Source organism: Dermacentor variabilis, chromosome 1 (genome assembly GCF_050947875.1).
Source record: "Dermacentor variabilis isolate Ectoservices chromosome 1, ASM5094787v1, whole genome shotgun sequence".
NCBI classification, from domain to species: Eukaryota; Metazoa; Arthropoda; class Arachnida; order Ixodida; family Ixodidae; genus Dermacentor; species Dermacentor variabilis.
This window is the reverse complement of record NC_134568.1, coordinates 246,938,984-246,963,460: the sequence shown is the minus strand read 5'-3', so window position 1 is coordinate 246,963,460 and position 24,477 is coordinate 246,938,984. Positions and strand designations below refer to the sequence as shown.

Genomic DNA, 24,477 nt, shown 5'->3' with positions numbered 1-24,477 from the left:
CGCTGTTTCGCGCCATCGCTACCGTTTGACAGGGCGCCAAACACGCAGCGCGAGCTGCTGACACCGTAATCCTACCGCATTCGCGCAACTATTCGTCAGATGGCGCTAGGGGTCGGAAAGACAGGATTTTGGATTTTGTGGCGGATGGACGTGCTTTTCGGGGCTCCGTGGCGACGACGAAATCATAAGTTTTTGTGCATGCTTTGAGCTTGCTTCTGTTTTTATTTGCTGGTTTTTTTGCATTTAAATAGTAATTGGGCGTACGGACGCTCCTGTGTCGAGGCTTCAGCGACTTCGTTCGTAGCTAAGTACTCTTTTTTCTTCTTATTAGCTGATGTTTTTGAAGTGTTTTATTTTGCATGGAGCAGGAGCGCAAATTTTGAATTCGTGGTAAGCGTGGTAAACGTACCGGCTTTGTCTAGGTCTGGCGGTTTCCCTCGTTAGGCCTAGGTGCTAGGCGGGACCTATTTGATAGGCCTATTTAACTATCTCAGCTAGCTCTTCGAAGTGATTTGGCGGACGTGCTCGTTGAGCCTAAGGACGTAGGCCTAGCGATGAAACCAAAGAAAGGGAAGGCCGCGGAGCAAGTGCAGTGCGACGAGTGCCTGCGCTGGTGCTCCCTCGACGAGACCAGTTTCCAGAGCTTAGCAGACGCGGAGGAGTCTAGCTTTACGTGCAGGCTGTGCGAAGGGGTCAGGGAAGCAGTCCAAAAACTGGAAGGAAATTGGACAGCCAAGTTCGAGGAGCTGAAAGCAGACCTGAGGGAGGAGCGGGAGAGGCGGTTAGCTTTGCAGGCGAAAGTCGCCGAGTTGGTCAAGGTGGAAGCGGTGCAGGCCGCGCAATTAGTAAGAACCGTGGCCGAGCTTGGAGAAGAGAAGGAAAGGAGAGCAGAACTGCATAGGCGTCTCGATGCGCTTGAGACGCGTGCAGCGGAGAATGATGGGTCGGGACACCAAGCCGGTGGCAAAAGCACAGAAAGTAGGGTAGACCCTACATGCGAAGTCGGGGGCAGGGTGGCAGAGCAAGCGGTAGTCAGCTCGCCGCCGGTGAATCGGCGTAGTTATAGCGAAGCAGCGCAACACGCCCCGCGGGAGGCGACGCTGCAGCCACAGGGGCGCCAGCGAGCGCGAGGAGAGGAGGGGAACAAGCTAACCCCAAGGAATGAGCTCATAGTCAATGATAAGCACAACCTGGAAGTTAGGAGGGAGGGAAAGAATGCCCTAGTACTTATCGGTGGTGATTCAAATATGAGGAGGTGCAAAAGAGCTATAATGGAGCGTGCAAAGGGTGATAAGCGGGTAGCAGTCGGGACGTTCCCAGGCAGGACAATGGACGCAGTACTGAAACAAAAAGCGAGCTTTCTGAGAATGTTGCAGAGCGCAATTTGGTAGTGGTAGCGGCGGGGCTAAATGATGTGATGGTTACGGACTGGATCCCAAGGGAAGGGAAGCGTAGCAGGGGGCGGCAGAAAGTTAGGTGGGCGGATGAGATTAAGAAGTTTGCAGGGACGGCATGGCCACAATTAGTACATGACCGGGGTTGTTGGAGAAGCATGGGAGAGGCCTTTGCCCTGCAGTGGGCACAACCAGGCTGATGATGATGATGATGATGATGAATGGTGAAGCTGCAAAAGTAGTGGAAAGATTAGCGGAGGGAGTTGACGATTTAAGGGCGATAGCACAGCAAGTCCAGATCGTGGTATGCACAGTGCCGGAGGTGCAAGGAAGGAACGGAGCAATTGCCAAGGACGTTGTGGCTGTAAATTGTGAAATAAGAAAGCTAAGCCAGGAGAAAGGATTCGAAGTGGCATACATAAACAGAGAAGTGCATAGAGCAGGCTTTGGCGGAGGCTTTACACGAGATGGCATCCACTTTAATGGAAGGCTAGGAGCCGAGATTGGCTGGCGCCTGGCAGGTCGGGCAGTAGCTTTTTTAGGGGGTCCACTGCGCCTCAGGGCGTAGGGGTAGGTAGAAACAGTGTAGAAAGGGCAGCAATAGAGGCTGACGCCAATAAAGTGGCCACTAGGAGGTCCAGGAAGAAAACTACAAATAAATTTAACACCAGGATCAGGTACATAAACATGCAAGGAGGTAGAAAGAGAGCGAGGTGGTTAGAAATAGAACAGCAGTTAAAGGACGAAGAAGTAGGTGTATACGCGCTATGCGAAACACACCTCAGGGATCTAGAAGACCCACCGCTTATTGAAGGCTACGTCTGGGAAGGGAGCAATAGAACAACAACGGAGAGGAAGGGAGGAGGAGTAGGTATGCTCATACACCAAGGAACAAATTGGCAAAGAATAAAGTTAACTTGCAAAGAACATGTCTGGGTATCAGGTACAATTGCCGGTAAAAAGGCATGGCTAGGAGTAGTTTATTTAGGGACAGGGGACAAATACAGGCAAGAGAACAAAGATCTAGTGAAGTGTCTCGATGACGATATAAAGCAGTTTGGAGAAGGTGCCGATATTTGTCTGCTGGGTGACATGAATGGCCACATCGAGGATCTGGATGGATACACAGATTGTAATGGGAAGTTGATGCTAGACTTCTGTGAACGACACAACCTAGTTATAGTAAATAGAGAAACTAAGTGTGAGGGACAAATCACGTGGGAGTCCCGTAACAGACAAACTACCATTGACTACTGCTTAATGTCGCAGGGATTGTATAGCAAGCTAGCAATAATGGAAATAGACGAAGAGGGGAAGTACAGCCTCGGAAGTGATCATAAGCGTATTAGTCTACAGTTGGGAGCCCTACTCAAAAGAGAAATGCAGGGGAGCCAAAAAGAGTACGCAAAATTAAATGACGCGCAAATAGTGCAAATAGCGGCTGGCATAGAGGAAGCAATAAAGAAACATCCCATGGAAAGGTGGGATTATAATAAGTTAGAACTACTCATTAGTACAAAAATAAAAGAGGTAAAAGGATTAAACCGCTGGAGAGGAAAGGGGAAGCCACGAAGTTGGTGGAATAAGGAAATTAGAGAGGCCATCGAACAACGACGGTAGGCATCTCGGGAACACCGAGAAGCAAAGAGGGCGCAGTTATCTGAAGAGGAAATAGGCCAAAAATGGGAATATTATCGACAAAAGAAACAACAAGTGCAGGTCCTCGTCCAGGCTAAAATAAAGCAGTCCTCTGATCGCTGGCTGGCTGAAGTTCGCGATGCAAATAAAGGGGGGTCAAGAAAATTCTGGAACCATATAAGCTGGCTGGGTAAAGCTAATCACACAAAAGAGGAGCAGATTCACGATGCCGAAGGAAATTGTTTAGAGGGAGATGACGCTGTGAACTACATTGGTTCAGTTATAGCAGAGTCATTTAGGAAAGACGATAGGGTAATCGCCCCAAGTGAGGGAGCAACACAGAATAGCATAATAGAAAACAGCTTAGAATTGACCAATCTTAACTGGAAAAAGGCGGAAGCAAATGTTCCAAAATGCACGTCCGCGGGGATAGACGAAATTCCAATCAAGTTAATTAGTGAACTTGGCCCAAGAAGCAAGGAAACGCTGATAAAAGCATTGGAGGCAGTCATAACAAATAAGCAAATTCCGCACAGCTGGAAACAGAGTAAAATGAATTTGATTTATAAAGGGAAAGGTGATAAGAAGAACATAAAATCTTTCCGACCAATTACGATAACATCAGTTATATATAGGCTGGCGATGCAGGCGGTGAAATTAAATATGCACTCATGGGTAGAAAGTAATAGAATACTTGGAGAACTTCAGAACGGGTTCAGAAGTGGTAGGCGCTTAGATGATAGCCTGTTCGTGCTTACCCAGTGCATAGAAATAGCTAAGGCGGAAAATAGACCTCTCTATTTAGCCTTCCTGGACAGAAGGGGTGCATACGACAATGTGAACAGGGAACTCCTGTGGAACATATTAAAAGCTGAAGGTATCGGTAATGAGGTAATTGATTTTCTACAGGAACTATATCGAGAAAATAATGTTGAAATAACATGGGAAGGAATCAAGAGTACGACAACTGTCGAGGTTCACAAAGGATTAAGGCAAGGTTGTCCTCTATCACCGCTGCTGTTCATGCTTTATATGATAAGCATGGAAAGAAGGTTACAACAAAGCAATCTAGGGTATAATCTGTCGTACAGATTAGGCGAAAAGGTTGTTGAGCAACGACTACCGGGTTTAATGTATGCGGACGATATTGTACTGTTAGCAGACAGCCAGGAAGATTTGCAAACTCTGGTTAATTACTGTGGGGACGAAGGAGACAGTTTAGGTTTCCGTTTTAGTGCAGCTAAGTCCGGTGGGATGTTTTTCAACGATACAACTGATCAGGAGCTTACAATACAAGGCCACGAAATACCCCCCCAAGCAACAAAAAGTCCGTGGCAAAAAGTCGGCCCGACGTCTCCGGCCGACTGCAAAACGGTTGGCCCGACTTCGGCAACCAAGGGCGGCCCAGCTTTGGGGATTGACATTGGCCTAACGTCGGCCGATCGTCGGCAATCGATCTAGGCCCGACCACTGTGGCCGACTTGGCCGACGGCGTCCCATACGAGGGCCTACCAAGGTTTTAGGTACGTAGTCAGTCGGCCAGCCGTAAGGCCATTCTATTTGGCCAACGCAGCCGAGCGCATGCCACACGCGGGCCAGCCATGGCCCTGACGACAATAATGGTCGGCATTGCACCGGCCCGGCGCTGAAAGCCGACGTTGCTTTTGACGCCCCGAATAATCGTAGCATTTGCATCATGCACTTACAACAGCATGCGCATCATGCATCACGCTTGTGTGGTGGCCGGCATAGAAGTACCAGACGAAAGCGAACGCTTTTTTGTACTTTTCATGCCACATAAATGCCAGGCAAAATGTTCTTATACAGGTCTTTATTTCTTGTATTTGTCTTGGATATGTACACCCACACGTTCACAGAAGTTTCAAACGCTAGTTCATGGTGGGCTTGAAGCGGGGTCACGACGCCTTCTCTCGTTCCAGCCTCCATCCCTGTCAGCTGCTCCGACTAACCAGCATTTCGTGACTCCAGCCACTGAAGCCAGTGATCGCGTCTGGGAAGGTGCTCCTCACAGATGCTGCAATAAAGCGGCACATATAAGAAGGCTGCCTCCGCTTTATAGTTCAGTTGGTTAGTCGCATTCCATTTGAAGAAGTGAAACAATAAAAAGATCATAAGCCAGATAAAGAAACGATAACAAAGTAATATTAGGGACGTGCAAATCAGTATCGAAGCTGTCGGGAAGAGTGGCTGGACGACACAAATCGTGTAAGTACCGGATAGTTGATAATTTATATGTCGTTAGCAATAGGGGGAACTCAACATGGAACCATAACAAAACACGCATACACAGTGGCTACTGTGTCTATAGGTAGTGCGGCTATTTACACCACGATCCGTCTTGTTGCCTCCCGTGAGCACTGCATGAAACAGCCAAGTTGAAACGCTGAGACAACGAACGCGCCGGAGCCCGGAGCGCCAAGCGGCACAAGGAGGTGAATAGGTAAATGTCTGGAGAGGCAAGAGGGGAAGTTTATGGCATGATACATATACTTGCTGACATGATGGCAACGATGATAGGTCTATGTTTTGCAGAAAACAGTTTGCATACATGGGTTAAAGCAGAAACAGCATATACAGCATATATTATATGGTGAAGCAAAACAAACTTCTCAAAAGCAGCGACAAAATATGGACGCCGCAAGTAGAACTCACTTATTACGGCATTATTTTATTAAAGAAAGTGCTAATACTGGACGCAGCAAGATGCAATAGGCAGCAGCTTGTTTGAATGAAGAAAAAAAAAAACGAAGCATGCAGTTGGTACCGATGTTCGCAACGTGCACAAGAAGGCTGATTGTTATGCCATATTTCTTACCTAGAATGAGATTCGTGATGGGGGGCCGGGAGCTTCACGAAGGCGTGCTTCCTCCCCTGCGACCCTTTCGAGCTAAACTGCAGTGCAGCTTCATTTGTAAGTATGCCCTGCAGAAGAGTGCGCACGGCATGACCGGTGTCCGTTCCTCCGTATCTGAAAAAAAAGTTCACCTGCACGAACCAGCGCATGTAGAGCTAAACCAGACATCCAAATACGCGGTTATCGTGGTCTGTAAAAAATAATGGTCAGGATAAGAAATATGATCGCTCTCGTTTTAAATGTTTTAACCACATAAAACAAATATATCTAGAAACAACGTTCTATGACAGAACGACATATGGCTGCGGTATTGTATGAATGACAAAATGAAAATCAGCCAAATATAAACATGAATACATAGTTTCTCTAAAAAGAAAACACAGCATGTCACTCACCATCTGTTCCATGCGGGAATCTGAAGTTAAATATTCCTCTAAGATACACTTTAGAGCCGCCCAAGGAAACATGAGGACAGGAAGGAAAGATTTACTGGCTTGGCTTAGAATATCATTTAAAAAAAAAAAACATCCAGGCAGCGCGATAAATGAATACAACACAGTTGCACAAACAAAATAGCACGCAGACTGCCACGAGACAAATGTATAGGTATACATAACGTCGAGACCGCGGTGACAAAGTACTACACGTAAACTACGAAAATGCAACAACAGAAAAATTGAGGAACAACTTACATATGGGCTATCCGCAGGGTTTCACATACGCGGCTTCTTGTCTGATGTTCCTAGATCTACTCTAGTTCACATGCGGAGATGTGCCACACACAATCCATTCTTACCTGCAATGCACCAGACGTATATCGTACAGGCATTTACAGTTTTGTTTTTTCATCTGTGGGAAGGAACGAAATTAACTTCTAATTAATTATGACTTGTCCGCAATGACAACCAGACAAGCGTCTTACCTGATTTCTTCCCGAATGGTAGTAACAGTTCCGAGCGTAGCAGGTCATTCGCACACTGTGCTTCAATTTAAGCAGTGTCGTTCCAGTGTTTCCTAGAGAAAAATTAAGGAAAATACAAGACGAAAAAATAATATTAGAAATATATACATGAAAGTACGTCTCACATTTCCCTGTCCCAACTCTCGAACGCTTGATCCGTTCTCGTATAAAGCCTCTTTTTTTTTCTTCCTGTCAGAAAAAATAAGCCCAAAAAACAAGGAGCTTATCATACGTTGCAAAACCATTTACGCAATACAGAGCGAGTTTTGTTCACATGAAAAAGACAGTCATGCATTACACAACGTGAAATTAAAATGCCGCTTACGAGTACGCATATTTTGAACGGCGAGATACGGCGGCTCCACTGCATGGAAAGGGCTTGCGCTGTTTTTGTCCATGTCACTTTTGTGCAGTTTGCGTTTATATGCGCAGTCCATGATAACAGAAATGCACCAACTAGTCTACCAAGAGACGCGGAACGAGCTGGCATCCAGAGCTATCATTTGGCGGCAACTCACGCGACTGCTTGCGCCCCCGCGCCATTTGGCGGGAACTCGCCTGCGCCCCTGCGGGCAGCCGGCGTTGAGCGTGACGAAGAAAAAATAGACAGCAAGGAAAGTCCCGCTTCGCTTTCTCGTCCCGTCCTCGCTGGTGGGAGCTGATGCTGACAGAGAGAATCGCCCGTCCCTGCGTTCCAAGAACGTCTTCATTCCTTCTGGGAGAGGGAGATGCGACAGCGCATACGACCTCGGTTCCACACACTTTTCCTTTTTTTTTCTTTTTTTTTTTTGTCAGGCGCTTCCTGTGAGCGCGTCGCCGTTTCCTTTTGGCGTGTGTGCTGTGCACGTGCGTGCGTGCGTGCGTCTGTGTAATATTTTGGAGGGATTGGTAGCTCTATACGAATATGTATATAGCTTATGCAAACAATAATTTTGACCTCTTCAATGCGTCGAACAGTACTTTGGGTGCTATGCACGTTAGCATGTAGGTTCTGTTATCTTTTTTGGGAGTATTGTATAAATATTGTATAATCTTGTTTTGTTTCCTTTTGTACTTGTTCATTATTGTACACCTGTTATTACCGTGTGCAATTGTCTTTGTCCGCGCCTCACTTACATGCGCGTCACGCTAAAACTCACAGTTTAGCGTGAGATTAAGCGTGGATTTTTTTTTAGTGTATACTGAGGTATTTGTGTTCTTTTACTCGAAGTATTTCCTGGCCCTGTATTGATACTGTCTGTTCACTGTTTTCATTGAGTACTGTTTACCATAAAAGCTGATTTCCTAACGCTAAATTTCAAATGTTAAATTCTCACCTTCATGTGCACATATATTCTCCAGGCGCTGCATAACACTCCGCTTGTTAGCTAGCAACACAATGTCGTCCGCATAAAACGAACCTGGAAGCTACTGCTCTACTATTTTAACCGCCTGTTTGTATGAGAGATAAAACCCAAAATTGCTTCCCAAAATTGCGCCTTGTCTGTCGTACATGTTGTTCTTTCGTCCTCGTCTTCGTAGCGCTCTCTTTTTTCATCAAGTATGCTCAACCAACACGCCCACATCAAGCTTCTGCTGGTTCCCTCTAGCGCCCTTTTCATACTTACCATGTACATCACAAACAGTAGTCCCTAGTTGATATCAACTTGCTTCTCGCTCCTCATCCCTCCCCATTCAACGCAAACTGTATTTTCTAGGTAGGTCTCTGTCAAAGCTATATAAAGTCGTTGCCTCTGCCTTCCAGAATATCCCACAAAATTTTGTGGTCTACGTTGTCATACGCTCCGGTAATATCTAAAAAAGCCACATAAGACAGTCTCCTCTCTTTGGATATTTCAATACACTGAATAAGAACAAATAAGTTATCATCCTGACGCCTATTCTGAACCCGTTCTGAAGTTCTCCCATACCATTCTCTGCCCATGTTTGCACTTGTAATTTAATTACCTGTATTGCTAACGTGTATATTGCCGATATAATGGTCAACGGTCTATATGGGTGAATTCAATTCTTTTCTCCGTTATCTTTATACATTAAATTCATTCTACTTTGTCTCCGGCTGTCTGGTATTCGCCTATCTTGTAAGCCTTTTTCTACTGCTTCCCACAGAGCTTCCTTACTTTTTGATTCTAGTTCGCTAATCAGCCTAACGGGAACCTCGCCTAACCCTATGGCTGTGCGCTTTAGAAGTTTCTCTGGTTCTCGTTAACGCTCTTCTTCTTTAAAACTACTTCATCATTGCCTTGGAATGATTCGGTCGTTATTTTTCGGATGTAATTTAATGTCGCATCCCCTTCCATTTTTCTTTATCTTAGTCTAGGACACGTTGTTGTGTTCCAGACTTTCTGCTTAAGAAGTTTGTGTGTTTTCAAGATATTCTAGGCGCGGCCTTCCTTTTCTCACGTATTTCCGACAACCAACGTTCACTTTCACCTTTGAACTTTGCTTGAACCAGTATTACAACAATAGATTTTTTTCTCCCGGTATACTTCTAATTTTCTGTCTACTTCAACCTGTGGCAACTGCACTTTCTATGCCTGGTTATGTTCTCGTAATGCTTTCTGTCGTTCATCGATCGCTTCGGGTATCACGCTGTTCCACCAGCTTTTTTTACTTCCTTTTTGTTTTCCAACGAACGTGTTGCTTCTCCTTCCTAATTTCTCTCGTCATTACATTTAGAAGCTCACTGTATTCCCACTTTTTGCTTGGCCATTTGCCGTGTTCTTTCTCGACTCCCGCGGCTAGATTTGTTATTTGTTGAGCGTTCAAATTTGGACTGGCCATTCTTCGCTCCGTGCTCTCCTTCACAACTACATATCCCATTTTCAAAATGGTGCGTTTATGGCCAGTCCTTGTGTTACTACAATCTTACTCGCCAATGGCTCAACTTATCTCAACTGATCATCTGAACTCATCATAAATATCTGCCGTCATCAGACAGTTTGTAGCTGTCTCCAGACCTTCCCCAACCCCGTCCATCTCAGAAGGATATATCCGGACATCTACTCAGATGATAACTGCAAATTATGCAGCAGGGCTCACGCATCTCTTAGACACATTCTCTGGGAATGTGAAATTATATGCAAAGAAAATGCAGTTTCCCCAGATGAAGCTGCGGCGCGATGGACGGCCGCGTTGCGCAGCTCAAACCTCGAAAATCAACTATGGGCCATCCAGCAAGCCCGTGAGGCGGCGAGGAGACAGGATCTCCGGACCTCCTCGGGGCGGCCTAGGCCCAGGCCACGAATTTGCCGGATTGTTAATAAAGTTGTCACCACCACCACCACCACCAGACAGTAACCAATAGTCGATTGCCTATTTCCAACTTCCCATCTGATCTGACCATCAGATTTACGGCCCGTAATTACGATAACGAGGTTACGTTGCTCACAAAGGTCCAGCAATAACTTCCTGTTGTTGTCGGTATAAACGTCTAGATCCTGTATGTGGGCATTCATGTCACCTAACAGGGTAATTTCGGCATTATTTCCGAAACGCCTAATATCAGCACTTAGGCATTCCGCTAAGCCTTGGTTCTTCTCTCTGCAATGTTTTCTCGTTCATAAATACGTTAAGCCCAGCCAAGTTTTATTTCCACTCATTGTGCCTGAAAACCAAACATGCCCTTGACACTTTGAATATGCTTTTTCCCATTTGAACATTCCGGCCTCCCTCCCTTTCCTTTCGATTTAGTTCTGTTGCAACCTTCCCAAACATAATTCTCAATGACTGGTGCATCTCTTAAGTCTCTAAGGTGCGTTTTTATAACCGTATACACCCCTATTTGTTCTCTATTTAACTGCTCTTCAATTTATAAGCGCTTTTCCTTTCTTCTGGCGCCCTGCATGTTTATGCAGCCTATTGCATGGCGAGCTCGCTTTTTTTTTCCGCCTTTCTCTGTGGTACTAATCTGAGGTACCGCCACCTACCGGCCGTGGCCACTCAGACAGACCTCAAATGGCAGCTATAGAAAAGGGCTTTGTCTTTCAGTTTCCGCGTAACAGAATTATGTTTTCCCGCATACTCGATTTGCAATCCGAAGTTATCATGTCTGAAGCTTGTGCTTAAGTTGTATTTTACGCATTTTCTGACAATTTACCCTCAAACATTCATTTAGTTCCATAAGGCTCTTGCGCTTGGCGGGGGCCATGTATGCTGCACTTCCGTATACATGCGTGCCCGCGTTACGTACGTCGCTTGTGGTGTTAGCGGTGGTTGGTTTCTGAGTAACGTCGTCTAACGTCGGCAATCGTTTTGTTGTACATCCACTTTCACAGGGTGCAATGGAGGAGGGCTTTTTTTTTTGCTAAGAATACTGCAGGGAACCTGCTGAGAGATATGCGCACAAAGCCACAAACGTGCGAAGCCCGCGCACAGCGTAGGCAGAATGTAGCTGTAATACCTTACGTTCACACACTATCCCACAATTTGGAAAAGGTGGCTCAGCGTTACGAGTGTTCGCTGCTCCCCATAAGCTGTCAAAGCTTTGTAGGATGACCGACCCGGAAGCAAGCCAGTAACGTGACTGCGGCATAAAGCACAGGCCGCCTTTTATTCGCAACTTTCATGGCCTATAGGGGGCGCCACCTTAAATCCAACATGGCTGTCCGAGAGATTAAGAACTAGAGCAGTCGGTGCAGTGCTGCGGTAGTCTTGCTCAGTAAGATGTTGTTTCGCGTCGTCTGGTTGAAATGTCTCTTCAATTTACACGCCCGCTGTCGTTAGCCTACGTAATGGCTCACATTGGGCGAGCAGAACGCAGGATTCGAAGCCTGCTAGAAAGCGAGGAAGTCCTAAACGCTGGTCATCTTTTTGAACGGGTACCATGAGCTTTTATGCGGTGTGGTGCTCTCGGCAAGTTGTTACTTAGACCGCTTGAATAAGCCGCCGTGTCGAGAAAGAAAACCTTCCTGGTGTTGTGCGACCGAAGTCCTTTATATCGACGGAGTGAAAAGCAGCCCTAAAGCAGCGTTTTGTGACCGAAAATTTATTGTCTAGTTATCCCTGCCTGTGTTCACAATGCTGGATGTTGAACACGAGAAGTAAACAAAGAACCATACCTGACCGCTTTTGCGAACTAATACGATGACCGTTCACCTTTGTAATTTAGTTATTGCGCTTTATGCATGCTGTGCAAGCTACAGTCTTGCGGTAGTTTTACAGCCTGCGTGAGTCCTACCGCGTCTTGCCTATAGACAGATCAAGCGATACATAGCCGATATTTACCGGTCCGCGGCAATGCTCGCTCCATTCTTCCAGTTATCTATATAAAATAATATACACGCAGATCAGCTGAGGGTTCGCTACGCGAACACTGCACAGTAGTTTAACGTTTGTTGGACTAGGATTTGTTACCCTCCCAGGTAGCACAAAAGAGATACGTAACGTTTTCGTAGCGTTTATCCAAGACGATAAAAACGGGTTAAAGAAGACACGAATGAGAGAACTTCGGCGGGAAAACGTCGTATATCTCTGCTAATGTCCGGCTTAATTACTTTCTTGAGACGGTCTAGAACAGGTCTGCAAGACGTATTCGAAAAGCTGGTCTAGAAATAGGATTGGGAAAGACACAAGTAATCCCTTTGCCAAAACTATTCGTAACCAATTTCTAAACGTTTTTAGGACGTTATCAAAAAGCTGGTCTAGAAGCGGTCTTGAAAGGTTTACGATCATCTGAAGCTAATTTTCGCGGGTGACGGGCGCGATCAGACATCGTTGTTCAAAACACGCGTTTAGTTTCGCCTCACGCGACTGGCCTATGCCGCGCAAACGTCGTCAGCCGCACCCGTTGGCACGGCCTAGGCCAATCGCGTGAGGTGAAACTGATCGGGCGTTTCGAACAACGATCTCCAATCGCGCCCCAGATGAGTAGAAGCGTCGGTGTTGACTGTAAGAGCCATGGCGCAGTGCCAAGCACTGTTCCCTAATGGCCGGCGCATCCTCTACCAAGTCGCACGAAAATGAGCCTGTTAGGAATAATAAATCCTTAATACCGCCTTTAGTAAGCTACGATGCTTACAACCACAATGGGAATGACATCCTGCAAAGAACAAATGGCCACGTCTTGGCAGGTGGCCAGACCAAGCCCTTCATGCCAAAAGTGCATGAAATGAGAACATTGTGACAAAGCAAGAACACTTTATTAAAATGTAATGCTTATGCAAGGTTCGAACAAACTGTGTGAGAAATGCAAATAGAAATAGAAGTACATCAACAATGACAAAAGTCGCAGAAAGGATTCGTAATGAACTCGAAAGTGAACATTCACTAGCACATAAAAAAATTCCAAGTACACATACAAAAATGAACAGAAAAACCTGGAGTGTACTAAAGTGTCTAATTTATCATAGTAAAGTGCACGTGCTATTAGATGGACTAGAGTTATGCAGAAGTGACATCGGAGCGAATGGAAGAAGTAGACTGAAAAATGCAAGAGTATGAATTGGATGGTAACTGCCTCCAAGCAATGTTACCAATCATCTAGAAGCTTGAAAAGAGCACAAAAAGAAATACCACCGCATACCATCATAAAACAATCCTGTGACAGAAATAAAAAAAATGGGAACAATGCAAAATTGGAAATATTGCCTTTAGGATATAACAAAGAAGGTAATGGCGAGAAAAAATAACCATACAACAAAAAAGCAATAAAGTGAAATTAGTACAGAATACTTAAACGGGGGATTCAGTGTAACAAGTGAACGCTACTGTAGTACAGCGAACGATGAGACAGTAATGCTGCATCTTGCCACTCCAGAACGTGAGAAATGAATATGCAAGCCTCATATTAGAAACTTACATAAACATGGAAATAAACTGGAATTCACTGGAAGCTGCATTTGTGTAACAAAGGAAGCAATGGTCATAATAAATAGTAAGTGTTTTATCTAAAAAGCCCTTTACAAGAGGCAAAGTTGTGCCTCTCTGGCAAAAATAAAGTTGCAACGAATAATTTGCAAACCAGCAAATACATTAATTAGCACACTGACATGTCACATTTTGCGCACATCTCCAGTCTCCTAAAGTAAAAAAAAGCACTCTGAATGAGAAAAACGTTTAACACATGTAGCCCAGAGCAAATTCTTTGCCAGTTCACTCACACTTTCACATCCAAAAACATTTGCCACAAAGTCCAGGCACAGTTCCACTGATCTTTACCAATTCACCCCCACTTTCACGTCCAAAAATATTTGGCACACAGTCCAGGCAGAGCTTCATAGGTAAACAGCTTGAGAGCACCCTACTGATTATTGTGCAGTCCCGCTGCTGGAAATAGAACTGCCGCACATGCTGGTAGTGGTTTCAATGTAGACACACTTGCTGCCCTGGACAGGTATGTTCAGATATCTGCACTGGTGCTCTATTTTGTCGAAGTAGACACATTGATGCACTACGCTGGTAATTGAAATGTTTTGAATGCACAAGTATTGGCTTCACCAGAAAGACTTGCCCACATACCACCACTGGCATATTATGCACTTGCTCTTCACTCAGTTTTTTTTTTGTAGCATTGAACTTAATGTGTTCCCTATGTGGGAGCCATGTGTAAAACCGGTGTCACACGACCACTCTCGATCGCGATCAAGCCCGATCCGGATCGAAATTATCGACGCGACTGGCTCACTGTCGTAGCTTGCGCAGAGGAGCCAATCACGACCGAGAAATTCGATTCGTAACGGACTGGATAGCGGCTAAAAGAGCCCCGTGTGAAACCGGTATTAAATAATGCACAGACGTACGCTAGGAAAATGTGTTGCACAAGGACAAAGAACTGCGACATGCCCTGTTGTGCGAAGCGCGCGAACAGAACACATGTATATATATATATAAAAAAAACTGCGAGAGCGCTTCGCGAACTCCATGCGCACACATGGCACCCGCAAGAACTCGGCAGGCCGCCGTAAAGCGCGAAGGGCGCGCAGTGTACATTCCGACACATGTCCCAAACTGCAAACAATCGTACTACCTAAAGCATGCAATTTATTTTATACCAAGGGCATACTCGACTCACGTATGCAGTATCCACAGGCGAATTATGCAGCGTACATGCTGTATCCATTCGCCAAATAGTAAAATTGATAACAAGCACAAAGCGACAAGGGACTCAATACATTACTACCATTTGAGGCATCAAATAAAATCGAATTTGGCAGTTTCATATATTGGACACAATATATGGACACATGTGGTACCCGGTAATACCATGAAATACCCATCACGTGGGTAAAGGGGGCGAAAACACAATCGAGAACCTGAAGCGCAAACGATAAAAGCACGGTATGGTGCAAGCAAAATTCTGTCAGTGCGCTATAGCGCGAGGGAAGAAAATAGGGCGAGCACTTGACCTCACCTTTTGGGATACCGCACTAGTAGTGAATCATTTAAAAAAAGCCTGTTTGAACCAGTTCCCTTGTCTGCAACACTCTTGCTAAACGGGAGACTAAAATACCACGATGATGGCTCTATTGCGGAGATCGGCAAGGTGCGCACAGACAGAAATTTTGCCGCCTTTCTTCGCATTCTGCAAAATGCTTTCTTGTTAGGATCACGCATAGCGGCCGACCCCGACGCTAGGGACACACAGGCACGATTTCGTCCCTCTAACTTTCGTCCTTATACTGCCCTTAACGCCTTAATTACAGCGTCAGTGAAAAAGCGCCTCACATAACATGACAATGAACTTGAAGAGCTGATTAGTGCCCTCCACTCCGCGCCCTCCAATTGAAAACACTACTGATTTCCAAATTAAACTACACAAACAGATCGCACAACCCACACTAATCACAGAACGTCGTTTTCTTGACGGCAAAACCCTGCAACACTTACATGACAAAGGGCAGCGGCAGCACATTCAGAACAGCCGCTATCATACCACAGCGCAATGCAAGTGCGATAACGTTATTATGCCCGGGTCAAACAGATCGCACAACCCAAACTAATCACAGAATGTCGTTTTCTTGACAGCAAAACACTGCAACACTTACATAGCAAAGGGCAGCGGCAGCACGTTCAGAACAGCCGCAAACACACCACAGCGCAATGCGAGTGCGGTGACGCGACGACGCCATGACGACGCGACTATGCCCGGCTCGCCCGGCTGCCCGGCATCACGAATCACGTGGCCACCTTGGTCACATGATTTGACGACGGTATCGCCACCTTGCGCAAGGTTGGATCGCGTTGATGGGTTGTTGAATATTGTAGAAGCCGCTAAAGAGGCTGACGCGCCGTGGCGTGGCGGTGGCGTTTTGAGTCGTTTGCAAAACGTATTCACCCCTCGTTTTTAAGCTGTCTGGCTTCCAACGTTATCAAAACGTATTCACCCCTCGTTTTTAAGCTATCTTGTTTGGAACGTCTTTGATGCGTCGATTTTGGTCAAAAATCCGTTTCAGACGTTGAATCCCTTAATACGACGTTTTCAAGACTTTGTGTGCTACCTGGGCTATGAGTGCAGTCATGCGCGCCTGTGCGCACGTTGCAGCCGCGCATCGAAGTGGTAGACGAGGTTCGAATTCCAGGTCCCTCTACGCCTGCGTCACTTTGCTTCGATGCACAAATGAGTAACTCATCTCTGTTCGAAAATGGTAGAGCGTCAAGCCGGCGTTGCAGAGCACGAATGCTTGAACGAGAAATTTTGAAGCAGGTACAAGGCTTCACGGAGAATGTTTGCGCTCCAACGTAGCCGCAAAGGCATGAGTGGCATGAACGCAAGCATCAATCATCCTACAACACATTTGAGTTGAAATTGCACATTATTTCTTTCCCTTCACGTAACATAGTGTTATGCCCGAGTCTTTATGAAGGTGGGCCTATTCGCGATTTCAAGTGCTCGGAATCTTAGAACGACAGAAAGCTGAGCTAGTTGTTAAAGGGACCCTGAAACGCTTTTGACGATTTTCTACAAACGTATTGAGTCGTTAGAGTAGGTCCTTCTGATCATTAATTGACACATCTAAGTGCTCCGCGTAAGGCGTGTAATTTATTATAAGGTTTTAAATATGCACATCGCTGCCGATCGCAGCACACTGCTCGGCGGAATTTTAAGCCGCCCCTACCCATATGACCGAAATCATCCATACGACGTCAGTGGGGCGAGCTATCCGATTGGCTGACAAGGGCGCGTGGTCGATAATTTTTCCAATTTTATGGTAAACAAATGATCTTCGTAATAGTTGGAATATTAGTTAATTTGTTTTTATCAAAAGAAAATTACATAAAGAGAATGCACAAGAATAATTTTTCAGTACACTTAAGCACTTCCGGCACAGAGCGTGTGTCGTCTGCTTGTGTTACAACGTACTCCATTTTGAAGAGAGCGCCGCGGTCAGAGTCGGTCTCAGTCTTTTCGCGAGCACTATGATTCGACTTTTTTTTGTTGCCTTGTGGACTGCAAACCTAGCGACTGGCAATATGTCAAGCTGCGACATCGTTTCCCTCTGCAAGGCAGCGTACGAGCGAACTGGCTGCTGCGCATCGGACTGCCGCTATCCGATCGGCGCTAGGATTTGCGCGTTTGTGGCCGTCACTTTACACCGGAAGATTACTAACGCAATAGCGTTTCGCGAGTCCGGTATTAGGGAAAACGCAAGCGCAAGGATACAGAGTCTGGCCGCTTGACTTTGCCGTAACGGGATGAGCCATGAGATGAGCAGAAGGGCAAATGCGAATGGTCTGCACGGTGCAGCCACCTGGTGGCACAGAGCTCAACCATACACAGTAGCAGCAACGAAGTGTATTCTTCTTTGCTGCTGGTGTGTATTTTTCGCAGGAGTGTAATCATGAACACGCTGTTTTTATAAATGTTTAACATGTTTTACACTTGGTTAGAGCAATATTAGCGCTTTGTTTGGCTGGTTAAGCTCTGCACCAACAAGTGTATGGACCGTGCAGACCGATCAGGCCGCTCACGTACGTCTACGCTAAAGTTCCTTCATCAGCTTGAGTTTATGCCTACATTCATTTGCCGAAATGACCAGCGTGCCTGTGGTTACCGGAATATAAGACACGTTCGGCGCTACGACAGAATGCTCGCAACGCACGCTGCTTCGATAGCTCTCGCTTGGGGTCGACGGCCAAGGGGCTAGCGGAGCGGTCTCGCGCGGGCGGGGGCGGGCTCCAAGACAACCGGAAGTGGACGATGTGACGTCGCATCGTGACGCTGAACCAGTGAAGGCGGAGCTTAGCCCCGCTCGCTGGGCGAACGAGTTGAGGAGGAAAAGCATGGCTAGGGAGGAGGGTAACTTCTAATTGCTTGTAGCTCCATTAATACGTAACGCTTCACTTAAATTGTGGTGCGAGTGTTCTACTTAAGCTGTACCCTACGCGTCTACAAAATTTGTCCGAACCGTTTCAGGGGCCCTTTAAGGATTCATTATGCAAAATAGAAGTGAGGCGTGCAGACAGGACACAAGAGTAGAGAAGTGGACAACACGAACGCCGACTATCAACTGAAGGGAGCACTGAGGCGAAAAAAGAATAAAGAAGACACAAAACTCATCTGCGCATGCTCAGGAATGTACAGGCATAAGAATGAAGTCGTATGGTGGAGGCATGGCATATCTATAACGTTGGAAGTGCGTGCGTGAGTCAGCCTTCGATTACTTTACATAAGGAAGAGATTAAGTGCCTTAACAGTTATATATCACGTAGACCGGCACGTGTACCCGATTGACACGTGGTGTTACCATTCCTGAGCATGCGCAGATGAGTTTTGTGTCTTTCTTTTTTCGCCTCAGTGCTCCCTTCAGTTGATAGTCGGCATTCGTGTTGTCCACTCTACTCTTGTGTCCTGTCTGCACGCCTCACTTTTATTTTGCATAATGCTCGGAAGCGTCGCGCACTCATCTGTCGTATTCCAAAAAAGTCCTCCGGCATGAAGTGCGCACTGCAAACCTTCATCGCTTCTGTGACAGCTTTGCCGATTCGCAGCTTAATAATTAATTTCTTCCGCATCGACGCAGCCGGTGGGAATGAGTCAAGGCTCACATCACCTACCGCTCAGCACCCATTGTGGCACGCAGCAAATGCGGTTGCTTCTATGTTTGCTCATTCTGAGCATGTTAAGTGTCCTTCAGGATCCGACGGGAGCTTTGAACGCGTTAAAACATCAACCAAAAGTGAAGGAAAAGCGTAGACAACACCAATACGCTATGCACACGGGCGGCAGCCAGAGGCGAGTATAATCTTTCGATTGTTTCTGGCCGCCGCCGCACGGCGACGCCACCGTACGTGAAAGTTGCGAATTGAATGCGCATAAGGGGTAGTCTATGAAATTCTTTTAAGGTGCGGAATAGTGTACATTGGCCATACTGGGAGATGTGTTAATGATAGGTTAAGGAAACACTCAAACAATGTAAAAAATCCGCGTGAAGGAAAAGATTTCGAAGGTTTTATGGCAAGTCATTGTCTGACTTGCAGGGACTGTTCGCCCGACCTTGTTATGGTGGCTAGAGGGGGAGGTGTCAGCATCGGAGCGCCGGAGAGGCAGCATTTTTTCAGGACGATGCGGCGGCGCTGCTGTCGGCTCCGAGATGCCTCCCGTACGCTGGCTAAGGTCCGCTGCGGTTATTTGGTTCCGCTGTGAAGTGGTTTCTTGCTCCGCGGCTTCTTAGGGCGCAATACGCGCATCGGAAAATCATTTTAAAGGATAGGCGACTTTATCACTGCAGCTGGCTTAACGTACTATGTACTAAATTTTGGTCATTTTATCGCCGCGCTTTAGCTTCGCGCTCAGTGCAACACTTGTGAAACTCGTAATTGCACCAAACAGAAAGCTTCCGAAGTAGGCGGTTGTTTGCAGTTTGCCAATGCCGCTTTAACATGTTAAGGGACTATTATGGGGTGCCGTATGCACTTATGTCTGGCGTGACTTTGTTAGTGCCTTGAGCTACATGGCGCTTGTCCTAATCGTCTACTGGTTGGTGCGCGCCTCGTTGAAGTACGCGCCTCAGTTGAAACGGGCCGCTCGAGTGAACCATGATTATTTCAAGTTTATTTAATTTTGCAATGAAAGGTAGAACAGTAGGCACCAATGGTCAAAACTCAGGATAATATGAGAGCGTTAAGGGAAATTTGGTTTCCAATATTAGAAACCTGCAAAGAACTAAGTTCGCGTATTTAGTACCGCTCAAATAATGCCAAAAATGCCTTAAAAAGAATATTTATTGTTAATAAAATAATACACACGACTCTATATACATGGTTGTTAGCTCTCAAACAAACAATATGACACGAAATGGAGCGCAAATCCAATATATAATGAAGGTATATACCCAGAAACGGTGAACAAGGTGCAGTGCAAACAATAATTTGTCGGGTGGGAAATTCTCTTCAGATATGCAGATATTTCTGGGCATACAATGTGATGTGAACAATTCCTGTTTTACATATACAAACGCCTTGTGTTGGTCTTGCTGATATAAACTTTGCAGTTATGCAGTTATGTCGTGCGCCTCAACTTGAGGTACTTAATTTTTTCTCGCTTCCCTTGCTTCGATGCGTTCTCTCCTGCGACAAGGACGTGCAACCTCGTGATGGCAAAAAGCCGTATCACTTGGTTGGTGATTTCTACGCTATGCTGCGCACAGCCAACCATATCCAGCTTATTTATTGACAGGCAGGAAATAAGGCCCATGATGCTGTCAGCCTTCAACTTGTTAAAGCTGAAACAATGCGTGAAGGCATCTTCTATCGCAGCAACCAAGTCTGTTAGTGCCTGAGATGGGTAAAGTAGGCCACCTCTATCCATGTGGTTGGTAACGCACGACTCTTCCGGAAGCAAGCGCGAGTCTTCTACTTGAAGCAACAGCTAGTGAACACTATTCGCACTTTGTTCTCATTAGCATTTTCCTGGTAACATACCCGCTAACGTAGTAGGGTATGCGAGAGTCACTATTTGATCCCACCATTTCACGATGATCTGGCATCGCATCACAATGCTTTACCATCTCGTGAACTTCGTTTAGGTGGCCCACATCCAGGAGATCATCCAGCTTAATCTGCATACCGACCAAATTTTTCCAGTGGCGTGGGTCAAGAAGGTTACTCAGAACTTCTTATGACAAACAAACAAAAGCGGGGAAGGCGAAGCTAACTTCACCACAGACTTCACGACGCGCGCTTGGAGCCGGAGAGATTGCTCAAACACATCACGCTAGGCATCTCGGAGACGACGAGCGCGCCACCTGTCGCTGTCATGAAAAAATGCCGCACCGCCGTACACGGCGCAGCCCAGCCGATGCTGACACCTCCCCCTCTAGCCACCATAACCTTGTAAACACTTTCGTTATTAAAGGGACACTAAAGGTTACCAGAAACTCAAGTTAAAGTGGTAGAGCAATGTTCTAGAACGTCTAAGGCGTCAATATAATCGCGAACAGAGCTTTAGTAACCGAGAAATTGAGGTAAATGCATGACACGATTTGAGACCCCCCAGCGACATTCCGGTACTAGCCCGATGATGAAAGGACTCCTCATAATTTGTGTTACTAATACTCAACTACTCGTATTAAAAATATCATTTCATTCGATTATAAGACGGAAAAAAATGCTACTTGTCTACGTCTATCCGATTCTAAGAAAAAATAACATTTTAACGTTACCCTTCAGTAATATGGGTGTTCGAAAGGTTTCGTTTTCGCTCGACTCTGCGCGCTCGACTCCGCGCCGCGCACGCTTTGGTGTTTCAGTAGTTTCGTTATCGCGTCGTGCTGTGAGGGTTCTGCTGGCTCGCGAAACTTTCATTTGGAACAAGCAGCGAGAATGCCACGTCCATGTGATGTCGTGGGAAGCCCTCGTTGCTTTCCCGCTCCGGATAGGCGGTGTCGAGGCCGCCGTCGTAGTACGCAACGACGCCGGCAGTGCGAGCCCTCAGCAGCAGGTCGCGCTCGTCGGTGCTCAAATCGCTGAAGTTGAGCCCACCATCGCGAGCCAATCTGTCGGTGTCAGGGTCCATAGCGACGAGCGTCGAAGTTAGCGTCATAGAATGAAGTACCAGCTTATGGGCGCCTTGCGCTGGAGTTTGAGGTATAGTAGCGGCGCCTGGTGGCGGTGCGGGAAACGACATCTGGGTCGTGCTAGCTTGGGTCGTATTGAGCCCTGGCTGTGACGAAGCACGTTTCTAGGCCGAGTTTTGCATCGATTCGCACATTTTTATGCCCTGTTGCGAGTGCGAAAAGGCTCGTCGCTTCTCATAGACCACGCCAACCACGCCGCGAGCTCGCCGCAGCCTATAGTTTAACGAAAACGGACTCTCCGTGTGCCGTGGGACGTAATGTGGGACGTAATTCGTTTCTCCTTCCGCTAGCCACCATACTCCCGCTTTCGCTCTGCTGTCGGCTCTGTCTTGGCTCTGTTTCTGGCCGCGCGTTCGCGTTTTGCGCAGAAAAGCCGTAGCGCCGTCTGCGGACGCCGTTCTACTCACCGATGGCGCAACGTCACTGTGAGACCATGATGTCAGTACTCCTCGATCGGAGGGCGGGCGATTTGAACAGCGCTAGAGGTACGCGGACGCTTCATAACGCATTTTCTCTTAAAATAAGTCTCTCCTTGGCACGAAACAAGCGTTTCGAGGTTTCTGTGATGGTATTTCAACAGTCCACGTTGACTTAATAGTAACCTTTAGTGTCCCTTTAAGAAGAGTAAAACTCGTGTTATACGGGAAATCGCAGAATCTGAACCGATTTCTAGAAGTGAACTTGAACTTTATTTCCATCATCGATGGAGGAGAGGAAAAAAGGCTGTGTAAGCATGGGGATGTGTCAACATGGCATCCATCACGCTGTCAGACAAATAGTTGGCATATTTACGAATGCGCAGATGATTACACCGGGCTCGGACAGCATGTATATATTCGCGATTCATTAACAATAAATGTTTTTGGAATTTCAGCACCCGTCCTTGTCCTCTCGTCTCCGTCCGTGTCTTCTTGCGCTACCACCTTTTCAAATTCTTAGGATATATTACGCACTTTCCACTGTGTGTTTTCCGGGGCAAGGAGTAGTATAACGCGCGCCGGCGCGTTTCGGCGGCAGGGAGCCCGCTCCTCTCCCCAGCCCCGCTGTAACATGATCACCGCCTGCACGGCATGAATGGTCCCCGCCTGCTCTCGCGCGACGTGTTGGTGGGGGAGTGAAGGGGGCTGTGTTCGTCTTTACATTCGGGGTCGCGGAAACCAGGCGGTTCGCTTGCCGCCGAACTCACAACTTTCTTTACCAGTGATCCAAGAAGAAGCTGAAAAAAGAAAGAAAAAAAGGCCAGAACAAGTTTCATCCCCTCAGGCTCCGGAGAAAAGCATTCCGTCCGCAAGCAGCAGCGCGAGTTCGAAAAGAAAGGAGACTTCACAGTCTCGAGCAGCGCCGCGCCGTCCGTCACGAATCACCCGAAGAAGATGGCACATGCTGAGTCTGAAGGATTAGACTGAATTGCGCGCAGCCAGTGGCACATAGCGAATGATAAATCATGAATCTGTACATAAAGCACTATTCCATTAAGAGGTCGGTGTGCTGTAGATATACATATGAGCCGAAATCATACGTGTTAGATTTTTATGAAGGAACGTATTTTTTGTTGCACCGAAGAGAAACGCGCTTACTGCGAGGATACAGTTGTCTGTTATGTATGAGTGCCTAACAGAGCGCTTGCCAGCCCAACTGGAAAACCGGCAAGCGGCGTGCCGAGTGTCAAATCGGCAGCCAGCACCATCAGGGAAAACCTTGCATTGCTATTTGAAAATCGCCCACGCGGAAACTATGCGAGAAAACCTGGGCGAGCGCGAAGTGCTGCTGCAGAAGCGTGCAACAGAGAAAGTCTTGCTGGGACGCACTCGTAAAAAGGGATCCTCGAGCCTTTGGCAAACCATTTCTTGAAAGAAGAAACCAAAATTTAGAGAATGGATGGTGGGACTCGGTGCCGTAGCAGATGAATTGCGCCGTCGTAGCAGCCAAATTATTTCTACTAAAAGGAAGAAAAGATTGGCTGAGAAGATTTCGAGATTGTGTTGCTGTAGGTGCAATACCGAAGTTATACTATTGATGCATTTACGTTTCACAGTCCCGTAGCAAAGCAGGAACAGAAAATCCCTGGCGCTCACCAGTCATCTCCTGCAAAATGAAGGCATCAGCACTTTTATTAGGGGAAGTTAATTCTTAGTATGTCGCATAACGGTTTGCTTGGGCTATTTGGCTCATGGAAAACATCATGGCGTGAAAGACGAGGACACAGGGCTCATTCTGTTTCTAGTCCTCTTTTTTTTGCGCCACTGTTTTTTGTTTCCAGCGGTTTCCACATAATATGCATTTTCCTAACCGTAGTTCTATTCTTGGTTCAATACAATTCGCGTTCGCCTTTTGGCAAATGCTCAGCATGCGTTCAGTGTTATCACCTCGTCGCGCATGTTCTTCCGAAATTTTAAATTGTGAATTCATATCTGACCAATTCATTTTGAGTAAACAATATATCTGCGCTGTAGTAAAGAGATGTTTAACTAGTTTTCTGACACTTTCCTTACGTCAAATATCCAAAAGAGGAGGATACGAATAGTCTTGCCGTGATAAATGAAATATAAAAAAATTCACGGTGGAGCAAGGCCTGCATTAGTTTTTCTGTTTGGG

At 46.4% G+C, this 24,477-nt stretch overlaps 1 protein-coding gene across 2 annotated transcripts; it reads right to left on the bottom strand.

The window, feature by feature from the left end:
• Nucleotides 1-4,886: 4,886 nt before the first annotated feature.
• LOC142560551 (uncharacterized) lies at nt 4,887-16,560 on the bottom strand. 2 transcript variants are annotated; one of them, XR_012823391.1, is made up of 5 exons: nt 15,853-16,560; nt 6,830-6,921; nt 6,704-6,756; nt 5,869-6,038; nt 4,887-5,067 (listed from the first exon to the last, which is right to left on the bottom strand). XR_012823391.1 is itself a non-coding variant. In XM_075672742.1 (5 exons), exons 2-5 carry the CDS (start codon nt 6,875-6,877, stop codon nt 4,998-5,000), a joined length of 324 nt encoding a protein of 107 aa, XP_075528857.1. In that variant the 5' UTR covers nt 6,878-6,921; nt 15,853-16,560; the 3' UTR covers nt 4,887-4,997. The 2 variants fall into 2 exon arrangements, 1 of the variants encoding a protein (XP_075528857.1); XM_075672742.1 differs by having other exon boundaries at nt 5,869-6,021.
• Nucleotides 16,561-24,477: the final 7,917 nt, after the last annotated feature.

Bases quoted from the DNA above. Each gene is read 5' to 3' on its own strand.
- LOC142560551 (XM_075672742.1), bottom strand. From the start codon at position 6,877: ATGACCTGCTACGCTCGGAACTGTTACTACCATTCGGGAAGAAATCAG. The intron at 6,757-6,829 runs GTAAGACGCTTG...TCCTTCCCACAG, and splicing joins ACCATTCGGGAAGAAATCAG to ATGAAAAAACAAAACTGTAA. The intron at 6,022-6,703 runs GTAAGAATGGAT...CTTTTTTTTCAG, and splicing joins ATACGTCTGGTGCATTGCAG to ATACGGAGGAACGGACACCG.